At 40.5% G+C, this 20,448-nt stretch overlaps 11 protein-coding genes across 12 annotated transcripts; 4 read left to right on the top strand and 7 right to left on the bottom strand.

Annotated features, from left to right (window-relative positions):
• The first annotated feature begins 12 nt into the window (after positions 1-12).
• LOC145709145 (zinc transporter 6-like) lies at positions 13-1,589 on the top strand. Its single transcript, XM_081786827.1, is given in 7 exon segments — positions 13-208; positions 255-514; positions 555-855; positions 896-1,134; positions 1,137-1,240; positions 1,281-1,479; positions 1,528-1,589. Coding segments are annotated over 7 exon segments (1,356 nt in total). The 5' UTR covers positions 13-17.
• A 72-nt stretch (positions 1,590-1,661) lies between these two features.
• On the bottom strand, positions 1,662-2,445 carry LOC145709470 (uncharacterized). 2 transcript variants are annotated; one of them, XM_081787162.1, is made up of 4 exons: positions 2,292-2,445; positions 2,154-2,246; positions 1,892-2,015; positions 1,662-1,842 (listed from the first exon to the last, which is right to left on the bottom strand). In XM_081787162.1, the coding sequence occupies exons 2-4, from the start codon at positions 2,239-2,241 to the stop codon at positions 1,695-1,697; spliced, it is 360 nt and encodes a 119-aa protein (XP_081643288.1). In that variant the 5' UTR covers positions 2,242-2,246; positions 2,292-2,445; the 3' UTR covers positions 1,662-1,694. The 2 variants fall into 2 exon arrangements, with proteins under 2 accessions (XP_081643288.1, XP_081643287.1); XM_081787161.1 differs by having other exon boundaries at positions 2,154-2,445.
• A 181-nt stretch (positions 2,446-2,626) lies between these two features.
• Positions 2,627-4,210, bottom strand: LOC145706863 (radial spoke head 14 homolog). The gene is made up of 8 exons (XM_081784316.1): positions 4,144-4,210; positions 3,854-3,991; positions 3,567-3,720; positions 3,450-3,524; positions 3,294-3,376; positions 3,096-3,248; positions 2,846-3,048; positions 2,627-2,803 (listed from the first exon to the last, which is right to left on the bottom strand). The coding sequence occupies exons 1-8, from the start codon at positions 4,171-4,173 to the stop codon at positions 2,641-2,643; spliced, it is 999 nt and encodes a 332-aa protein (XP_081640442.1). The 5' UTR covers positions 4,174-4,210; the 3' UTR covers positions 2,627-2,640.
• A 1,122-nt stretch (positions 4,211-5,332) lies between these two features.
• LOC145708263 (glycosyltransferase 1 domain-containing protein 1-like) lies at positions 5,333-6,423 on the bottom strand. The gene is made up of 4 exons (XM_081785917.1): positions 6,305-6,423; positions 6,012-6,264; positions 5,895-5,976; positions 5,333-5,854 (listed from the first exon to the last, which is right to left on the bottom strand). The coding sequence occupies exons 2-4, from the start codon at positions 6,088-6,090 to the stop codon at positions 5,344-5,346; spliced, it is 672 nt and encodes a 223-aa protein (XP_081642043.1). The 5' UTR covers positions 6,091-6,264; positions 6,305-6,423; the 3' UTR covers positions 5,333-5,343.
• Positions 6,424-6,710: 287 nt separating this feature from the next.
• LOC145709978 (uncharacterized) lies at positions 6,711-10,929 on the bottom strand. Its single transcript, XM_081787668.1, has 8 exons — positions 10,739-10,929; positions 9,891-10,180; positions 9,783-9,849; positions 9,660-9,737; positions 9,558-9,619; positions 9,357-9,512; positions 6,928-7,073; positions 6,711-6,887 (listed from the first exon to the last, which is right to left on the bottom strand). Exons 1-8 carry the CDS (start codon positions 10,901-10,903, stop codon positions 6,769-6,771), a joined length of 1,083 nt encoding a protein of 360 aa, XP_081643794.1. The 5' UTR covers positions 10,904-10,929; the 3' UTR covers positions 6,711-6,768.
• A 1,516-nt stretch (positions 10,930-12,445) lies between these two features.
• On the top strand, positions 12,446-13,617 carry LOC145709144 (uncharacterized). The gene is made up of 5 exons (XM_081786825.1): positions 12,446-12,494; positions 12,538-12,699; positions 12,754-12,844; positions 12,960-13,427; positions 13,506-13,617. Exons 1-5 carry the CDS (start codon positions 12,446-12,448, stop codon positions 13,615-13,617), a joined length of 882 nt encoding a protein of 293 aa, XP_081642951.1.
• A 618-nt stretch (positions 13,618-14,235) lies between these two features.
• Positions 14,236-14,896, bottom strand: LOC145709983 (uncharacterized). The gene is made up of 3 exons (XM_081787672.1): positions 14,717-14,896; positions 14,511-14,674; positions 14,236-14,468 (listed from the first exon to the last, which is right to left on the bottom strand). The coding sequence occupies exons 1-3, from the start codon at positions 14,894-14,896 to the stop codon at positions 14,291-14,293; spliced, it is 522 nt and encodes a 173-aa protein (XP_081643798.1). The 3' UTR covers positions 14,236-14,290.
• Positions 14,897-14,933: 37 nt separating this feature from the next.
• On the bottom strand, positions 14,934-16,450 carry LOC145709977 (uncharacterized). The gene is made up of 2 exons (XM_081787667.1): positions 15,292-16,450; positions 14,934-15,246 (listed from the first exon to the last, which is right to left on the bottom strand). The coding sequence occupies exons 1-2, from the start codon at positions 16,403-16,405 to the stop codon at positions 14,996-14,998; spliced, it is 1,365 nt and encodes a 454-aa protein (XP_081643793.1). The 5' UTR covers positions 16,406-16,450; the 3' UTR covers positions 14,934-14,995.
• Positions 16,451-16,456: 6 nt separating this feature from the next.
• Positions 16,457-17,730, bottom strand: LOC145709982 (MOB kinase activator 1B-like). The gene is made up of 5 exons (XM_081787671.1): positions 17,394-17,730; positions 17,268-17,343; positions 17,139-17,205; positions 16,935-17,088; positions 16,457-16,871 (listed from the first exon to the last, which is right to left on the bottom strand). Exons 1-5 carry the CDS (start codon positions 17,607-17,609, stop codon positions 16,722-16,724), a joined length of 663 nt encoding a protein of 220 aa, XP_081643797.1. The 5' UTR covers positions 17,610-17,730; the 3' UTR covers positions 16,457-16,721.
• A 203-nt stretch (positions 17,731-17,933) lies between these two features.
• Positions 17,934-18,929, top strand: LOC145709981 (uncharacterized). Its single transcript, XM_081787670.1, has 5 exons — positions 17,934-18,091; positions 18,137-18,326; positions 18,371-18,436; positions 18,481-18,702; positions 18,744-18,929. Exons 1-5 carry the CDS (start codon positions 17,988-17,990, stop codon positions 18,876-18,878), a joined length of 717 nt encoding a protein of 238 aa, XP_081643796.1. The 5' UTR covers positions 17,934-17,987; the 3' UTR covers positions 18,879-18,929.
• A 31-nt stretch (positions 18,930-18,960) lies between these two features.
• LOC145709979 (gamma-secretase subunit APH-1A-like) lies at positions 18,961-20,431 on the top strand. Its single transcript, XM_081787669.1, has 6 exons — positions 18,961-19,114; positions 19,157-19,277; positions 19,324-19,574; positions 19,617-19,774; positions 19,815-19,897; positions 20,217-20,431. Exons 1-6 carry the CDS (start codon positions 18,993-18,995, stop codon positions 20,247-20,249), a joined length of 768 nt encoding a protein of 255 aa, XP_081643795.1. The 5' UTR covers positions 18,961-18,992; the 3' UTR covers positions 20,250-20,431.
• The last annotated feature ends 17 nt before the right edge of the window (positions 20,432-20,448 follow it).

Genomic DNA, 20,448 nt, shown 5'->3' with positions numbered 1-20,448 from the left:
AAGCTTATTTAGATTTGATGATTGGACCAGTTCCTGACGTTATTCCTGTACAAGAACGTTCGACAATCGATATCGGCAGCTATGCTGACAAGTACAGCTACCCAGACCCGGAGCAAGACCCGTATCTTACTGGGAAGGCGGAAATGCAGAAATCTTACTTAAACAGCACCATCCGCCCCTTGCGAGCTTCTAGTACGAATTTCTTCTCGTAAGTCAGTCTTTGTCTCTATCCACAATAAATTTACTTTTTCTAGTTCGTTTTTCGCCGAAACTGCCGTTCTTTTTGCCAGAAGAGAATCCCTCAGAGTCATCAAAGGACTAGTCTTTACAATTATTGCCCATTTATATCTTCTCAACTTCGTCGTTTCGGATCACTCGTCTGCGTTGAGCACTTTTATCTTCATCTCTTTCGTACAAATTCTAGTTTTGTCCGTATCACTTGTGGAACAATGGGCAAGGTTTAAAATTGCATCTCCGAGCTATCATCACGGCTTCGATCGCGCGATTATAATAGGTACGGAGGCTTTTATTTTGCAAATCTAACTTTTAATAAGCCTCATTGACATCATTTTTCCTGACGATTATCAAGTGCGCGTCTAGTATATTCTACTCGTTAGGAGTCTTTGTGTCATCTGATGAGTCCGTTCATCATTTTCGGCACCCATTTCTCATCTCTGCTGGAGGGATAATATTTGCATTCAACTTGTTAATTCATTACTTTCTGGATCCCGGCAGCAATCATTTTACGAAATTGATAAAATCCTGTTCAACGAACCCCCTTCAAGCGGAGTTCCATCGCCTATTCAAAGTGATTCTTTTTTCTACAGATCAACCGCATCCCGTTCTTGCGCTCAAGTAAATTAAAAAAATAATATGTTCACTAAACATCATTCAGTGGCGCTTCACTGATTGTTATCATGTTATCTGACGTCTTTGTGCTCCTTGGAAGCGACCCTCGACTAACCGATTCTGGGGCTTCCATTCTTCTCAACTTATTTGTGATTTTAACTGTCACGGCATGGTTCATGAAGTGCGCCACCGTCCTTTTGCACGGGACATTTGATGACCTATCTGACACACTAGAAAAACTCCGTTTACAAATAACAACTATGGATGGAATACTTGAGGTGAAAAAGCACACTTCTGGTTTATTTCTCTTGACAAACCTGCTGGTTTCTTCCATATTAGGGTCAATCGCAACGCAGAACCGCAATTTGTTCTAGCAGAAGTAATCAAAAAGGTAATCAATCTTCTTTCTTTCAAAATTTCAATTTATTCAGGTGCATCCGGTCATCCCAAACAGCAGTATTCAACTGATAAAAGACGATTGGCAAACAACGTCTAAGAAGAGCCAGAATTTCACTGTTACCCTCAAAAGAGCGTATGATAAAGAAAAAACAATGTCGTCGCCCTATCCTATCATCGCACCTTATGAGCAGAAAAACAAATCAATCTCCAAACTTTCTTCACTAATCAAAGGTAAGTTCATCATTCGCTAATCTGTCGATTTACAATAATAATCTGTAGCCAAAACACCCAAAACATCTGTAAATCGCCTGAGTACGCTATCAAGCTTAACACAGCAATAAATATTTCTGTATTAAAACCTGTATCTATTATAATTATCAAATAAAGGACAGCAAGTATTTGAAACGAAAAAATGATGGGCAGCATTTTATTTGTGATGTTGATCATCAAACAACCTCGCTGTATTTTGGAGGGGGAACGCATATGCTAAGATCGCTATAATTCGGACATTTGTCTTCTACATAATTATTGCTTGTTTCTGAAGCGATGAATGAAGGGAGCTCTTCCTGATCGATGGGATTGCTTTTTGGTGTTCTGAACGAATGAGTTATTTCAAAAGTAATCAATAGGAAGTGATTCTTACTCCATGAAAATAGCAGAGAGCAAAATTGCAAACGCCCCAAACAAAATAACGAGAATAGGGAAGTGGTAGATCTCTGGAATCTTGTCATAATAGTTGTTCATAAATAAGATGGCCACGAAGAAACTACGTATGAGTTCGAATAAAATCAAAATTATTATATCTTCTTTCTAATGCTTCTATATGCGGATATATAGAGTAATAAACTTAATCATAGGAAGACTTAAAGTAAATTAAGAAAGAAATGACAGATAAGAACTCTAACAAAAATACGTGAATCCGGTAAGAGCACTTCTGCTCGATGTGTAGACAAGGTGCTCTCCATGATGGTTTACGGCAGTTTGGTGGGTCATTGTCTCTGTGATAAAAATCGAGAAAGTGAACCCTTTAAAGTCGAACCAACCGAGCGGTCTTCCAGACGTCTGGTTTACCAGTCGTCGTATGTGCGTCTCAAGATTCCACACCTCGCCTAGAGCACATCACAAGTTCCCTTTACTTACTCAGTACCGAAACAAGTCTGATTAAAGATCTCACGATGGAAGTAATAACTCCTTGAGTTCTCTGGCGCATCAACTCAACCATAAACGAAACTACAAAGTATCTGTTATTTTGCCTCGTAGGCATATCTAGCCAACAAAACATAAAAATATATTTTTGAAGACATTTGCGAAAAAATAGACAAGTCAAGACATTCACTTCTTGCCAACGTGGCTTTCGTGCAAGTTAGCGTTTAGAAAATAGTACAAGTTTATTTACGGTTTCCATTGAATAACTCTCATGCATTCTTTTGCGGCTGTAGCGACGAGGTCGTCCTTGGACATAATGTAGGGACGGATGAGGTCAGCTCTTTCGAGCATATAGGCTCGTCCGTCTGGCACCTCTGAGAGGATCGAGATGCACGTCAACGACATGAGTCTACATTTAACAATAAGGTGAATTTTGGATTGATAGGCTTACTTGGCCTCGCTGTTATCTTCTTGGAGCAGGTCGCAAAGTGGTGGAAGTGCTTTGCAATCGACAGATTTGATCTTTCCATGTGAAGTAATAGACACTGAGCCCAAAGCAGCACACGCAGCAGAGCGAACTTCGACACCCCGTTTTTTATTCTTGATGATAGTAATGAGAAAGTCAGCAAGTTTCTCGTCAGAGTTTGCACGCGCCTAAATAAAATAATTGCTGAGTACTCCGAATTTCATTATAAATCTACCTTTCCGGCAGAGTTGAACGTAATTTCAGCCAGTGATCTGAGTGTGTATTCCACAATAATTTCATTATCTACTTCGAGGAGTTCTTTGAGCGTTTCGAAACCTTGATTTTGGAGCGCTTCGTCCGAAGCAAATCGTAAACAATTATGAAAAGTCTTAATAGTATTATTTCGCCAAAGAAGCACAATTTGGGGTGTTACCTGAATGATCCAGCAACGAACATCATCGATCTCTGTTTTAAGAAGATTGATAAACACAGGAATAAGTTTTTTCTCAATCATCTATAAGAGGTTGAAAGCATGTTCTCATTATATTTGCTCGTCAAAGATCAATAGGGTTCCTTTCAAACCTTTCCTGAGTAACGCCTCGAATAAGCTCGGACGAGTAGTAAAGAGCTTTATGTACGTTTTTGCGCGTGTTCTCGTTTTTCTCTAAGTAAAAATTAGGCACGAGCCATGATCTGCCGTTTGTACCTGAAAAAAGTTCTGACAATTTAGGAATAAATTTAAGAGCTGCATCTCGTCCAATGTTGTGCGTGCACATGACGGCGAAAATTTCTGTTGCTAGTTCTCGGCAGAGATCGTTAGGGTCGTCTAAGATTTTTCCGATTGAGTCCATAAGCCCAAGCTAAATGAAAGTCAAGAATGTTACCTTTGAGAATGAATTATTTTCATGCTAAGTACAAGTGTTGCTAATACAGTATATAGTATTACAGTATAATATAATAATACAGTATAAGGTTTAATATCAATAAGCTTACCGAGCAAATTTGATAGGCTTTCACTTGATTGTGGGATAAATCGCAGAGACTTTTCAAAGCTCGTTCTCTCGTTTCTTGGTCTCTGTCAAATTGAATCTCTGCATTTAGCTTTGGAAACATGCGCTCTTCGAACGCCAGCTAAAAATACGTTTTCTTCCTTGATTTCAAAGTGAATAATAATTTCAACGATCTTCCGATAACCTCGGACTTAGTAGGATCCAAATGTGGAGGCAGTGTCCTCGAGACTCTAGGAAGCGACATTTCTGCTATTCGTGGTTTTCAACACTTACTGAGGCGCCGAAGGGAACCGTTTTTGACATTTTTAGCCTTCTACTCTTATGAGACTCCTTTTAACTGATTACTTTTTAATTCAAAATGATAACAAATCCTCGTGTTCTAGAAAACCACTCCTAAATTCAATTTTCTCGGTTGATAGCGTAACTTTCCAAAATTTCTCTGCGGACGAATCTTTCTGTTTCCATGACGACAACGAAGACATCAGTTATCTCTAATTATCGAGCTCTTAATTTTTTAGATAAATTGTTTATGTATCTTCATGAATATTGAAAAGATATTCACTTTTATAAAAAGAACGAAAATAAATTTAGCGGGCGCTTGGATCTCGCTCGTAAATAAACCGACCGTTTTTGACCCAGCACCCGGCCCCGAGTGGCCCGTTGGTAGACCCCAGCGAAACGAATCTCGAGGTTGTGAGTTCGAAACTCCGAGTGAGTTGTATTGGCCGAGGGTGGCCCGTTGGTGACCCCAACGATTGTGAATCGCCATGTTGCGACTTCAAGAGAAAAAGTACCCGAAAGAATAAAGTATCATAAGTTACGGACAGAGATAACTTTACTCTTCGGTGCTCTCCTAGACACCACCGCAACCAGCTGACTACCCAAAAGACGAAGATTGAAATTGAAAGAACCTTGAACTGCTTTCCAATATCCTGTACTCTTGAATCGATCGGTACCTTGATCTAGAAGGATTTCAGTACTTTTTGGCTAGTCGGAATGCAGGCCTCAGTGAGGAATTTAATGTTTGAACATGTCCAGAGTTTTTATGAGAACAATCTTTTGTAGTTAAAAACAATGAAACCGTCGTATTTATTTCGCCTACGTACACGTTTTTCATATTTATTCCTTATGAGAGTGATGAGAACTGTTAAGAGGATTGTTGATGGGAGAAGACTTTCTTCCACGAAAAAAGATATTTCTACCCACGCTTCGGAGCTTATATCATCTTGGGAAGCCCGCCTAGAACGTTATCCTAGCCAGAGAAAGTATAAAATTATTACGAAGACTGCACCTGTCCTGCTGAAGGAAAATAATCTTAGAAATGCAAAAACAACTTCTAAATCTTTTCAATGTACCAGTAACAGTCAAACACTCTCACTGAAAGAAAAGATTTTTCTTTGGCTCTCTATCAAATAAACTCTTTTGTGGTTTGTAATATTTATTGCTTGAAACTTGTCAGGAAAGATATTTTGGCTATAATTTAGTTTTTTTGGCTTCGTCTATGACATTTAAATAAAAATCTCGTTCAGCATTAGGAGAGTGGTTTTTCTTGACAAAATTAACGCAGTCTTCAGAGGTCTTTTTCCATCTGATTTCGTTCGAGCAGGTCTCTTCAAATCTTTGGCAGAATGTAATCGGACAATCGTAAAGTGTGTTCGTTGCTTCTATGAATCTATTCCCGCCAATGTTTCGCGCTAGGACAGGAACTCCAAGGGCCATGCTTTCAAGTATAGCTGCAGATTGCCCTTCTGACAAAGAACTGTTTATGCTGCAAAGTGCTCGGGAGACTCTTTCAAATAGCTTTTCTTGTTCCAGGAAGGGAATATACTCGATGTTGGTAGATTTTTCAATCCTTGCGAAAACTGCTTCAGCGTAAACCGGATCCACTGCGGGTCCAATAATCATTAATCTCAAATGGTTCCTCGTTGAATCTTCTCTCAGTTTCTCGAAGCAATCTATTCCGAAGTGGATGTCTTTTACAGGTCTTCAACACACTTTTATTTTATCCAGGCAGAAAGCAATACCTCAGTCCTGCGACAATGACAAGCTCTGATCGACGACTGTAAACGAAATTCTCGTGGCATTGGGGCAGATTTATTGATTGAGCTAAAAACTAGAAGAGTTTTCCGAAACAGTCTTACCTTGAAAAGAGTGTGTTATTGAGGGCCAGCGGGTGCTTGCCAGTTGAACGAAATCTTTCGTAAAACAGATCCGTTTCATTGCTTTTGTAACAATGTTTTCTATAAGAGATGCTTTGTGATCCGTTGTAACATCAATATTCAAGTCCGTTCCACCATAGATAACGATGTAAGGAATCGAGAGTCCTGCTTTTTGCCAAAAGGAACCCGCTTTGAAGGCGTGGAGGAGAATGCCCAAGTCGTAAGTACCCTCAATCTTTCTTACGTTGACACTTCGTTCTTAGCTTTTTTTTTACCTGAAAACAGGGGTTTTCAAGGGCGTTAACAAGCTCGACTTCATGATTCGCAGAATTGAGGAAGCTACAAATGCGTTTGGACGTCGTACTTTTCAGGTCTCAGAATTGAGATAATAGACAGAAACGGTTGTTACTAACAGATATAGTAGACGATAGGTACTTTTATTTACTTTTGTGACCCTTGAACTATTTCCAGACCCAGCACTCAAAGGGGCCACGAACAAAATCTACGAGAATAATGATGACGTACGCTTCGCTAGAATGCCTTACCTTCATGTTATGCTTTTAACATTTACGAACTCTCTAGTAGCTAGTGTCACATTCAGAAAGCTTGATTGGCTATTTGCGCAATCTTGGCTCCTTGTTCAAAAAGCACGAATGGAATGAAAGTCGGACTTGTTTCTCGTGCAGAATTTATTTTATTGGCAGTGCTTTATAGAATTTTTAAAGGGTCAAAAAAAAGTTTAGCCTCCAATTAGTTCTTTGAGCTCGGGATGGTTTCGAAGTTTCTTCTCCAAAATTTCCATTTTGTAGATACGTTCCGACAGATCGGCGATGTCATCTTTGTTTTTCACGGTTAGTTCTGAGAACAGTTAGAAACGCAGTCAAATTTCCTATTTCACCTAGTTTGGCAAGCCGCAAGTCCCGGTCTTTATCATTTTGAACGAGCTTCCTCCTGAGGTCATTTGAATCGTCTAATGTTTTCTCGATGGCGATCTTCAAAGAATTCATATCTTCGTCGATCTTTTCTTGTTGCGCAGTAATGTTGCTAAGAAATAAGTTTACCATGTCTGTTTTAAAGGATTATCATGCGAATTTCTTATGGAAGAGTTTCTATGGCTCACTCCGCTTTGTGTTGGTGCTAAAAACTCACAGTGGCCAGGTACGGGCAAGGTATCAAGCTGTGCAAATAGGATGCAAGGGGCTCACCGACATGTGCTACGCACTGCGAAGTCCCGCAGAGACTTTTCCTAGCACCAACTCTGAGCAAGGCTCGGTGTGAGATGGATTGAGCCAATGTTAACATAAATAAGGGGAACTGAGCTGCAAAATCGGATCAAGCTCAGCCGGTTAAAAGTGAAGATATAAAGAATAAAGATTGAAATTTTATGAAATTTCGCCTTATATGTTTATTTTTTACGGAGATTTCGATTATGAACCCCAAAATCGTCATAAAAATCTAGATTCCCTGGGTCATAATAAAGTCATGAAAAATATTTTTTATAAGCGAAGATTAAGGTGGCATGCGGTCACCTAGGTTTACCAACCCAGAGTTTCATAATGCGCAGCCTGGGTTTACCAACAGGGTCGAACAGGTCTTGCAAAATGCTCTCAACTTCTGAGAGCCTCGGTTGGCAAGAATATAAAAATATAAGAAACGGTATCGCTATCTATAATCTGCTCTTTTTGCCTTGAAACATTTTCCTGGACTATATTTTGAGCAGACAGTACCAATTGGTACCCGAACTTTCTTGTCTAGGGCAGGCTTAGGTGAGCTTTGGTTAGATAAAATTATTTTCGGCCTCAGAATCAAAATCTACAAAAAAAAAATTACGAGGTAATTTACAAGGTAATTGATTTTATGAAATTCCAATTTTTACTCTTTTAAAACTTCACTTTTGAACTTATCCTCGGCTTAGCTTGCTGATTTTGAAGCGATCTCACACCGAGCGTTGCTCGAAATTGGTGCTAGGACCAGTCTCTGCAGGACATCGCAACAGGTTACGCGTGTCGGTGGGTCCGTTGCATCCTATTTGCACAGCTTGACACCTGCCCGTACTTGGCCACTGTGAGTTTTTAGCACCAACACAAAGCGGAGAACCCCGTTTCTATGACTAAATTATCAAAGACAATTTTGATGTTATCAAGTTAACTCTAAGCTTTGGGGCCCCTTTGACCATTTTAGACCGACCCATTTGAGGAGTCGTCGCCGGTTCATCAGGAATCCTGAATCAAGGGGTGGGTGATTCAGGAGCATTCCTATCGCAAAATTTTGAATCGCGCTCCAGTTTCCTCACTCTTGATAATTCATTTTGCAAGAATCATCAAGACCAAAATATCAGTTATTTGAAAGAGACTTTGAAAATAAACGAAAATGCCTCTTGAACTGTTCCATCAAGGTGTCAGTGGGCATCTACGTCCTGCTCTCCCAACAATACCCCCGAGTACTTTCGTCCTGATGATTTTAGAAATAAATAAAATTTTTAGCGACTCCAGCGCTCTGTGAGGCTAGCGACTTTGCTTGTCGATTGGATATCTATTATGGTAATATTTCCTAACTGGATGAAAAAAATCATGCTCTTTATTCAGCTGGAGAGTTCGGACCGTACATAATAACAATTATTGGTATTGCCCTCGTCCTCCTGCTTTTAGCAATTGTCTGTGGATTTGGACTGTGTATTTACTTCGTAAGTAACGCTCAATCAAGATATCCTTCATTGTATTAAAGTTGAACTTAAATTTTAGAGGTTGGATGATCGGAGACGAGAAAGACGAATGAGCTCTTGCGCTACTATCCCAGATCGGGCTTTTCCAGGATACAACAACCAATCGCGAAGGTAAAAAGAACCCTTGATGATTTATTTAGTAAAATCATACATTTAGGACTGGTGACAGAGCAACTCGTACAAGTCGTGACGATTCTCGAATTTGCGATGATCACGATATACCTGTTGCGGGCGATGTCTTTTTTGTGTAAGTCTTGCACTGTAAGATCCTTTCTTTTCCCCTCTTGAAGATAACTGACCCTCTCGCGTGATCAAATTGGTACTATATTGAGATATCTTATCTCCGATTTTAGCATGTACAGAGCATAGACACTGTCATAGAACGTAAAGAATACATAGTCTCAGTAATATTTGTTCCGTTTGATTGCATAATTACTGGAATTTCTCAGTGACACTTTAAAATGGATATGGTTTTTTATGAGTAACTTTCAAAGAATGAGCGGTAATAAATTTTTCGCTTCAAATGAAAATTTTACTATTGATGTTCCCGCGGTGCAACGAGGACACTCGTTAATAATTTTGACCGTTAGGACCCGGAAAATTACCTGAGAATCGCTGAATGTCCTTCAAAGTCCTTTTTGACGCCGGCGAAAATCTTTTTGATCCAACTTGTCAGCGATTTCACTTTGTGTTCGGCCTCGGTCCTTTCGCGGTTCAATTGTCCCGTCATTGTTGCGACGCGGTATTCGAGTTTTTGTAAGCTACGAGGTTTCGTTCATAAGCTAGTTTTCTGCTTGATCATTTACCTCGGAGGAGTTTCTTTATCCAGACTTCCATCGAGCTCCTTTCGCAGATTGCTAAGATCTTTCTAAAATCAAAGTGAAACTAGACTTTCAAATAAAGTTTACCTGAAGCAAGTTGACATTTTCCTGAACGCTTGCAAGTCTTTCATTGTCGACGATAGAAGCCTGTAATCTCTGTATTTCCTTGTAAAAAGATGTTAATATAATATTAATACTAATCAGTAGAACCTCATGATGTCGTTTTTTCTCAGCATTGATCGCATCTTCGAGCATAGTTGTCTGACGATTTACCATTCTTAATCCCCTTTCATTCTTATTCTCAAAAGAGAATCCTACCGTATTCTGGTTTCTGTTTCATTAATTCTCGCTATTGCATTTTCGATTTTGGAGTTTGCAGCATTCACGGTACTTGAAAGAAGAGTACTGTGTTTTTCATGAAGCTTACGCGACTTCTTTTCCAGCTTTTGCAGATATTCTCCAAGTTTAGTTTCGGATTGATCGTGTGCAGATTCTAGCGTTCTTTCCATTGCTTCATTTTTCAAAGCTAAGTGAGCCAGGCCAGCCTGAGTTTCCTGAGCCTGTTTTTCCATGCTCAACAATAGGTCTTCCTGATTCTTTACGCGGGCCTTAATACCGATAGTATAATGACTGCTAATAGTATTAGTCTTGTGTGACTGCGAAAAACTGATCTTCCCCGGGCCAAGAAACGAAAATATTTTACGTCAGAGACTTCACACAAAAACCCCGCTGTCTGGACACCTGCCGGAAGTAGCTCTGCACTTGATAGTAAATCAAGAAGAATGTAATTTTAAACACAAATGATTTTCTTTGAAAAAAGACTTTTAGAAAGAACAATGGATAAATATCCATCCACGAAAAATAAATTTGTTCCGATAAGTTGCAAGGAAAAAGATAATAACTAAAACTCAAGTGAGCCATGCCAGAAAATAAATAGTGATTCTATCGTAAAACGCTCTGTTGGCGGAATGATGCAGACTGGACAGGTGCATGCGCCCGGAAGCGAGCCAAGTTTGAAAGTTGAAATTGCCATCATTAAAGGCTAAGGGAGATAATTGTCGAGAAAGACAGCCGACAAATGACACAATTTTACGTACAATCATCTGTTACATCTATTTATAAGTTAGTTACTATCCTCGCGCAACGAAAACGCTGTGCTAGTTTACCTTGATCTCATTCTGTTCGAAGATAATCCCGTCGCTGAATGAAAACTTCTGTATAGCCTTGGCAAGATCCTCCTTGCTTGTAATATTCTTCTGCAGGGACTCTACGGTGAGCATGATTTGCACTGCTTTATCCCAAACAAGGTCATTTTTCTTTGTTAACTCCATTATTCGATCTTATTGGAATCCGCAAATAGACGCTTAAACGTCGCCATAACCTTCACTGAAATTCGAGTGATCTTAAGCCGATTCCTTCATTTTTGAAAATACAGTCTTTTATATCGGTGGCAGACGTACACACGAGCTGTGACTTCTTGGCTAAAACGTATCCGATGATGAAGACAACGAGGAGTCGCATTGATAAGTTGCTTTGCGTTCGTGTATTTTCTCAAAATCTCGATCTCTTCCTACGATTAGGTTCTCGTATTGATGAAAAAAAAATTCTTGAATGAAATTATATGAATGTAGAAATGACCAATGTATGGCCTTTTTGAAAAGCGCTCTAACAAAAGAGCGAAAACTTCTTTGAAATACTTAAACTGGCGCATGTGCGTGTGCGCCCTCACGCGATTTTTTACACCGTGTCATGTTTTCAGACCATTTAATAGTTTCATTAGCGGCTGTTAAATGATTATAAAAGTAAAAAGTATCAACCACGAACACGCTTTTAAAAATCGCCGCCTATTAAAAAAAAACTGTCAAGTTTCAATATCATTTATTTCAGCGAAAAAGCAAATATGTAAAGCCGTTCTGAATATCTGTTTTCAGAATGAGGATAATTGCAAGAACTCTTGTGAGTTCTTACTGAGAGTTTGAATTTCGGCCGCGATCGCATTCCTCCTCTCCTCTAATTTGGTGATCTTTCTTTGACATTTCGCATCTTTTCCCGAGATTTTCTTGATTTTTTCCTTGAATGATTTTTTCTTCTTGCAGGGTTGCTCATCAATTGTTGCTTGAGACGCGGTTCCATCCTTCACTGAGAAAAATTCAAAATTGAAATTAGTTGATGAAATTATTCGACGGTTATTTCGAATCTTTTTCTTGATTACAGCCGTTAATTGCCTGCGACAGCTTCTGATCGAGAACAAAAAGTTTCTCATCCGCCTTTTCACTCCCATTTTGGCATTCTTTAACTTTGTGCATGTAATTAAGAGCCGCTTCTTCATATTTTTTCTTAAGCTTTTCCAGTGGCGTTTCCTGGTAATAGTTCACTTTTTTATCTTCGTGAATTAAGACATTCATAGAAAAAATCATAACTTATGATTTATAACTTATAAATTACAAGTGATGTTAGATCAATGATCTTAAAGAACTCTCACTTAGGCGGCTCTTCCGTCGTAGTCACATGATTTTGCGGGTAGATGATTTCTTCTCGCAGCTCGAATCTTTCCATGTGATAGCTAGAAGGGGAAACAGTGCCCAGATGTATCAAAAGCGGAGTTATTTTCATCTCTATATTTTTGGAGCTCACGTTTTTCCCAAATCGTGAATTCTGATGGTAAATCAACTTATAAACCTTATGAACATCACGAGTGAGAGGGCAAAGCCGATGATTAGCGATCGAATTTCTAGCAAGTATTCAAAGTCCACGCTTTGAATCCTTCCCACCGTATTCAAGCGGATAAAAATGAACAAAGTTCAAAACTTAGCTTCAGTTCTAGAACACGTGTTATTTTCGAAACAAAATGCTACCATTTGTATTAACGAAAGATGAATCTACGGCAAGTGCTGATTTTTCTGCTACTTCAAGTAGCAAAAGGTATGAAATTATCGTCCAACTGATGAAATAAAAAGTAATATAGGCGAAAATGAGGAGGTGCCTACCAATCCACGTGATTTACAGGATGCTGAAGTATCATGTGATGCATTGAATAAAGTCGTAGCAGTTCCACGCTCGTCCTCAGATAATGAAGATTTGAAAACTTTTTTCGCCTCGACTGGCAAACCTGGTCCTATTCTTATTGGTAAGCTTTTAAAAAAGATGATGGCAAATTAGATACCAATTAAAATTTTGATAGGCATTACGAAAAATAACGCTGACTCCCAATGGCGTGACACACAGGGTGTAGACATCACATGGTTTAATTGGGCAGATGGACAACCTGGAAGGTAAAGATGGCATTATTGTAATAATATTTCTTATAGTTATGATAATATATTTTTTATATTCATGAAAGGATAGGCTATCATCTTTATAAAACAATTTTTAATAAACAATTTTCAGCAATGATTGCGCTACAATGAGTCACAATGATGGAACATGGTCGACAGAACAATGCTCAGAAGAAAATCATTTTATTTGCAGACCTGCATTAAATGGAGGAACAAGCACTGGAGAGTGTGCTCTTTTCAGCGGCTCCTGCAGCATTCAAAGTGGGTTTTCGATTGGAATCAGTGACAGTTGCCGAGCAGAACGATACCCGGCTCTTCCGGACGACTACACTGGCGTCTACGTGTCCAGCCCAAAAGTTTTGGCATCAGACCACGCAACTACTATCGCCAGTCTTCACGAAAATTGTCAGTTTGATTCGGAAGGCCTAATCAATATTGCTTTTGATGAATGTGGGACTGTCGAAACAGAGACTGATTCTTCTGGCACGACGGTTTCCATCTACGGCCATCATTATCAAGACGTCGGAGGAACCATCGTTTCATACATTTCGCCACCACTCAAGATCGACTGTTTCATGGCGTAAGTACTGCCGGTTTTTTCACTTAGAAAAAATGGTTTTATTAGGCACCCTGACAACTTGGAATTGAAAAAATTTAGTGGCGTCAATCTTGAAAACAGCGTCGACAATGATGGAACAGAAGAGACAATCACTTTCACACTGACGGCAGCAGAAATCGTAACTGCTCTGAATATTGAGCTTCAGGAATGACATTAAACTAACAAATCTTTATCCTGATAAAAAAGTTTTTCGGCAACTTTTGATGTTATTAAAGATCGGCACTGTCGATGACGGTGGAACGTTTACAGCTGCGACGGACGCTACTGAGTATGCCGTCGGGACAGAAGTGCATGTCAAGCTTGCTCACGACGCTACTGACTTTGGATTTGCTCTTTACGATTGCTCCGGTGGGGGCGTTGATTTATTTACTGACTACTGTCCCACGGATGATGCGAAATCACTCTTCAATGTGGCATTTATCAGTCACGAAGAGTTTAAACTCAACATTTTTCAACCTGGCGATCTTGACGCAGTGATTTTCAACTGCAATTTACGTATCTACGCTGCAGAGGCCGATGAACCTGCTGACTGTGTGAACAGACGGTCACCCGAGTGGAAAACTGAAGCAGAACATAAAAATGCTGAAGTTGCGGTTGTTGGAAAGATTTATTCCAGGAACGGCTCTGATGTTCTGCTTTATTACTAAATCGCTGATTTTGCGAAGGCATTTGATTAACATTACAATGGAGCCCTGAAACAAGCGAGTTGAAAAACGACTGGACGATTACAACTCTCGTCGGACTCACTTTGACTCAATACATTTTCTATGGAAGCTACTAAAGACACGACCGGAAGAAACTATTTATTTATTTAATTTGAATTGTTAATCAGACTGTGAACGTTGGCGCATTAACATAGTAAAAGCAATTTTACGTTTAAGCTCATCTCTTGCCGTCTTTTTGACTTCGTTATAAGCTAGCCTTCGCCGTTTCTGTGTATTGCCTTCTTTAAATCTGTATCCATACCCGTAGTATCTGTTTATTCCTTCACGAGTTTGAAACCTGAAACAAATAATAATTTTTCAACAATTCTGAGAAACTGACTGTTCAAATTTTTGTAACGCCATGGCAACAGAAGCAGGGTCTTCAGGATTGTCGACCATAACTGTTTTGGAGAGAAAGAGCGGATCGGTGTTGCGAGCGTTCTCTGCGCCAAAAGTGTAGTCATTCCAGTCGTCACCTTTTCGTTTGACGATTAGTTTGCCATCCTTAATTTTTCGTTAAAATGAAGATAATCTACTGTCAATTACTTTGATTTGCCGATTGTGAGGCATCGATAAGTCGATGTGTTCTTCGTACTCGGGCCTCTTGACTGTTGTTTTTGGCTCTGGTTCACCTTTTGTGCCTTTTCTCCAGAACGGAACTCTACCAGGAACCATCGATTGTGTTGATAATGATAGAGATCGACGAATAACACTAGTCCGTAACATTTGACTATCTCTTAAGAACGCCAAACGTTAAAATTGGTTTCTTTTGAAGGCATTTTCAGTGAACGAACAAGATATTTGGCTGCAGGAAATAGAAAATGTTTAGATATCGACGATGACCCAAACTTCGCTTTTCTTTTCTGTTTCAATAATATTTAGTGCTGAGTGTGTGACGGCTTTAACTTCTGTTCCGAATCCGCCATGCTTCTGAAGATCGAATTCCTCCCCTTTCAGCTGCATCTTACAGCTGCATTTCTCTCGGTCGAGGCTGAGCACTTTAGCTTCTCTAGCCATGAAGTAAGGATCCGTAGCGGCTTCGTACAAACAGTCCTGCATAACAAGGAAAAGAATGTCTAGGAAATTGCTGGTTGAGAAGATCAAGAATAAATGAGATTAACCTTTTAAATCTGAGCCCTTTTTCGCCCTCGAGTCGATGATGATCATTTTGCGTGGATCGACTTTTTCTAATGGAACAGAATAGTCGAACATTCCCAGCACAGCACTTTCAAACGCTTCTTCTAGCGAATTTCCCCACGAATGAATTTGAATATCAGCAGTGTGATCTAGATGCTCAAAGTTTCTCTCTACTTCCATAACTCGACGGGTTTTTTCAGGCGATGGAGGAGAATTCGCGCCAGCTTTTGCGCCAAGATTATCAGATTCAGGCTCATCAAAAACACCAGGACTTTCCGAAAGTAAAGAAGAAATGATTTCTTCAAAGAGTTTCCCAATATCAGCAGGGTATTGATCGTAAATGGCGTCGTAAACTGCCGATTCTGAGATTTCTTTTGAATTTACAGCCTTACAAATAGACGAAAGAGCTGTTTCTCTGTCAGATTCAGACGCTTTTAATCCGAATCTATTAAATGAAGTGAGTGACATTTTGAAGAGTCGCAGGGTTGTGTGAATCCCTTGATTGTCCATATCGTTATTTTCGAAAATTCGCAAAAAGTATTCTAATATCTCCAAATAACCAGACTGTTTTGTAGATGGCTGATTGATCAGAGAGCCTTCGTCTTCAGCAAATGAGAGAATGTAAGAGGCCATTCGGGAGTTTCCAGATCTGAGAGCAAGGGAGAGAGGGCTGTTCTTTTCGTCATTTTCAAGCAGAAGATTAGCTCCACCTTGTCTCAACCTTTTGAGGGCCTCCACCGACTTTGCTCTGTGAACGGCGAGATCCCCATTCGACCAAAGATTGTTCGCGTCAACAGGAGAAAGCCGCAGAAATTCGGAAATTTTGAGATATTCGTTTTTTGACACAAAATGGATCAAAGCATCGGTGAGCAGCTGGTTGGAAGGAGGAGGGATATCATCGAAAAAAAGAGTTGCGAGCGTCTCATCTGGCGAAAATGAAAAGCTATCTCTGAAAACAAGCCTTTTCGTGTCTTCTGTAGGGAGAAGATCGCCCGAAATCAGAAGAACTAGAATATCTGCAACTGTCATCGTTGCCATTTCTTCGTCTTTGTCATCGTCGCTCCATGTTTCTTCGTCATTTTCGATACCCCAATCCATTTTTTCTTTCAAAATGGCGAATTTCTTAAAAATGGAACTTATAAGCACGCGTGTAAGAGGAAAAAGGAACTTTGAATCGAACAATTTTAAAAGCTGAATTTTCGGAACGTTACAGAACAGAGAAATCAAAAAAGAATGAGCAATCACAAAAATATCCAGTCAAAAGGAAGGCTACAGATAAAGAAGAAACGAAAACTAATAGCGTATTCTTGTGCTGGAGCGACTTGATTTAGAATGAGATCACAGAAAGCAGTAGTTTGATAAACAGCATCTTCGAAAGATAGTAAAATTCTTGGAAAGATTAAAAGGGAAGAAACTAGCAGGGAACTTTTTTGGTGAGCACATCGATTACCTCCTGCAGTGGTTTGAGTTCTTCTGAGGAAATGAGCTGGAATTCCTGCACGAAAAAAATGAAGTGCTTGAAGCTCGAGTTCAGATGAGGCTCCATCTTCATCTCCCGAACATCCTTAGAGCGAAGTCTTAGTTCTCTATTTTGAGACAAAACAGTGTATTTTTTTGCGATTCTAACCTGGAGGTGATGGAGGTAGATGTGAGCGTAAACTCGAAAGAGTCTCTTTATGATTTTAAAAGCATTGTCGCGGAATTGTGCTGGGAAAGGCACATTGATAGCTGAGGGGAACATCTTCTCATCCTCGAGTAATTCGTTGATCCACGTCATCAAACTTCGCTTCAAGTTAGTCATCGAATATAGAGAGAAAACGAGAAAAATTACTTGTCAACGTATTCTGCTGCTGGGAGCGGCTTCGGCTGGGAGCCGGACACTTCTTGCCAAAGATAACTTTCCTCGAGCTTTGAAAATGAGTTGAAAATAAATAATTTGGTAGAAAGAAAAGCCCGTCCCAATGTTTCCCCGCTGACATGGTTGGACACTTGGCAGTCGTACATGTGGGCAGAATGGCGCCGTAGAGCATCGAAGTCTTTCAACCTCTCTAAAACATCTGAAAAGAACGCGTTCCACTGGCCGTACCTGCTTGTAGAAATCAGAAATGTGGTAAGCGATCCATTCATTGAGATCTTCACCTTCTGGCAAGGCCACTGCGCAGCGCAGGTTTCCGTAACCGAGTGTGTTCGTCGAGGAGATATTGAGACTGGAGAGGCTCGCACTTTTTGACGGCGTCTTGGATTCGGAGCCTCCTCCGGGCGAAGGCTTCCGCGAACGCACTTTTTCGATGATTTTGTTCATTCTGATGCAAACTAAAGATCACTTTCTCTTCACTAATTTCGTTTGGAGTGAGGTTTAGTGAGCTAGGAAAAGAACTGGAAAGGAGTGAGAAAAGCGGTTAAATTCTCGGAGAGGCCGGAGGGTGTCCCGCGCTGCTGCGCTACGAGCGCGCTCAACTCTCGAGCCAATCAAACAACTCCATTCTCTATATTTTCAGCGCGAGAGAACCTTCCAATGCTCTTATACTGCAATATTTGTATGTTCGCAGATTCTGATAATTTTATTCCTTCCGATGAGTCACCTTCGTGAAACTGGATTTTAGTTTGCAACAGCTTTTGAACGCGTGTGAAATCAAATTATCATCGCAATAAAAGACGGGTTAAGATTTAGACAGCGGAAATGTTGGGCCGAGTCAGCCGTCCGCTGACATCGCTTCGTTTTGGCGGCTTTGCGTATTTCCAACAAACGGCTGGCGCGAAGATCTACCAGCGAAATGAGAAGAGGTGACAATTTCTAGCGCGAGTTTCCGCCTTTAATGAATAATTTAGCAAATTTACTGTGGATCTGATGAAGGGTCTTCTCATGGGCCTTGGCCTCGGCCTTGGCATGAACATCGTTTTCGGCGTCGCTGAGGGCCCTTACTACTACGATCCCGAGCAGCATACACCCGAGGAGTACGAATTCCACAAGAGCGCTCTTTCGCGATTCCTTTACAAATACTGGTTCACATCCCAACGCGTAAGCAGCTTCTTTGCTGGACACTTTAATCCTTTAAAATCTAGGTTGCCCATTGGCAGACATACGCCGGCATGCTTTTCCAGGATGAAGTTCGATCCAAAGACAGATTGGTACGAAAATTTCAAACTCTCAAGTGTCTATGCTTCTGTTTCAGGTCCAAGACGTTAGACGAATTTCTGCCCAAACCGGCGCAATCGGAATGAGCAGCGGATACTACAGCCACGCCCAGAACGTCGGCGGCGTTGCCGACAAGCATGCTTACCTTCATGCAACTGCTCCTCAATTGTTAAACGAAATGATTCAATATGCTGACGAAAATGAAATCCTCAGAGCTAAAGACCAAATCATCCAGAAAGTTATTGTTGAAAAGGGCGAGGTAACAGCCATATTACTCGATGTGATGCTCAAAAAACGTAGGGTGCCTTGAGACAAGGTGTTACAGTCGAATTCAACCCTGGAGAGACGCTCAGACTGCCCGCCGTCGGTGTTGCTCCATCTCCTCATCTCAAGCCAGATTGGTACAACTACGATGTGGAGACCAAGGATCAATGATCAAATTCACGACTGTCTATTTATTTGCAAAAACAACGTTCAACATTACCACTCTTTTTCCTGACGCATTCATTTTAGATCTTGAGTAAGAAAAATAAAGCGAGCGACTTAAACATGTCTTTCCGCCTCTTCCTCGGCGTCCTTGGTGTCGCATTGGCCCCGCTACTGTCAATGTTTACCATATTCATCGCGCCGAACAGTATCAGAGTGCTCTTTTGGATCTTCGGCGGATTTTGGTAAGAAAAGGAATTTACAAGTTTCTTTGATTTGGTTTTTAGTTGGTTAGTCTCTTTACTCGTGGGCTCCTTGTTCTGGATAATCTGGTATTCTGCGACGCCTTCGGGCTCCGCTCTACAAGATGATTTAACATTCGCCGCCTTAATATCAGTCTTCGTCCAGGTTTGAGAAGATTTATGCGCTTGACGAGGACCTATCTTTTCTCTAGGAGGGTTTCCGACTTTTGAGTCTTTGGGGCCTAGCAAATGCAGTTCAACGGCTCGAGTCAATAAACATCCGAGGAAGCGCGAGGTCGGGCATGTCGGGATCATCTGGGCAATTCGTACTCGGACTTGGCTTCGGCACTATTTCTTGTCTCTTTCACTCAATGAATGTAATGGCTGCGGCTCTTGGACCAGGCAGTCCGGGTCTTGAGATCGATGGTGTCTCCCATGGAAGTCCATCTTTTTATATAACTGGGTAAGAATATTTTCTATGTGCGATCTTTTATTTAATTTTCAGTGCGTTTTTATCAGCTGCACTTACATTCAATCACTGTTCCTGGACAGTCATTCTTGGCTCAAGTTTGAATAAAGGCCTAAAAAACTCTTGGCATCTGCCGGTCTTCGTTGTTATCGCTCATTTATTAACAACTGGGACGTCACTCTTCAACGACCAAGGTAGATTAGGAGTGCTTGTCAATCGAGAAAATTAATTCAGGTTCTATATGGCCCTGTATGATTTCCTCTTGGGTAGTGGTCATCGCCTCTGGCGCATTTGCTTTCCGTGAAGCTGGTCTCAAGGTAAATCGTGAGGCGGGCTATTGCCCTGTAAGAGTCAACGATACTGCCTCAGAAGAGTCTATTCAAAGTCTTGCATCAAGTTCCACAGCGACCAAACGTCATATTTACCAAAGGACGAACATTTGAGTAATCCTAGCTATTTTTTTACTTTCCTTCTCTTCCGAATCGCGCAATCAACATGTAAAATTACTTTTATTTTTTTCTGTATATTAATTCAATCGTACTTCTATTAAATCGCTGCAGCAAACGGATAAGCTTGCGAAGACTTTGTTAGTCTGAGCCAACAATGTGATGGATGAATGTTGATGTTTTTATTTAGGGCTTGGCGTCAGCAGCAGATTTTCACAATTAACAGTTCAAAAAACGCGATACCATTTTTCTTGCATGAAAAGTCCTAATGAAAAAACGATTTCTTCAACATCTCTCACACTGGCCGGTAAACATTCTTTCTCTCCCTTTACCTACTGTACTTATTTCTCTCTCATCTCATTTTCATTTTAACATGAGACAAAGCGTCGCTTCAACGTTCCATTACTTTCACGTGGATAGCT

The sequence above is a fragment of the Oikopleura dioica genome, chromosome XSR (genome assembly GCF_907165135.1).
Source record: "Oikopleura dioica chromosome XSR, OKI2018_I68_1.0, whole genome shotgun sequence".
Lineage (NCBI taxonomy): Eukaryota > Metazoa > Chordata > Appendicularia > Copelata > Oikopleuridae > Oikopleura > Oikopleura dioica.
Note: the sequence above shows the minus strand (reverse complement) of the source record. Positions and strands in the feature narration are given on the sequence as shown.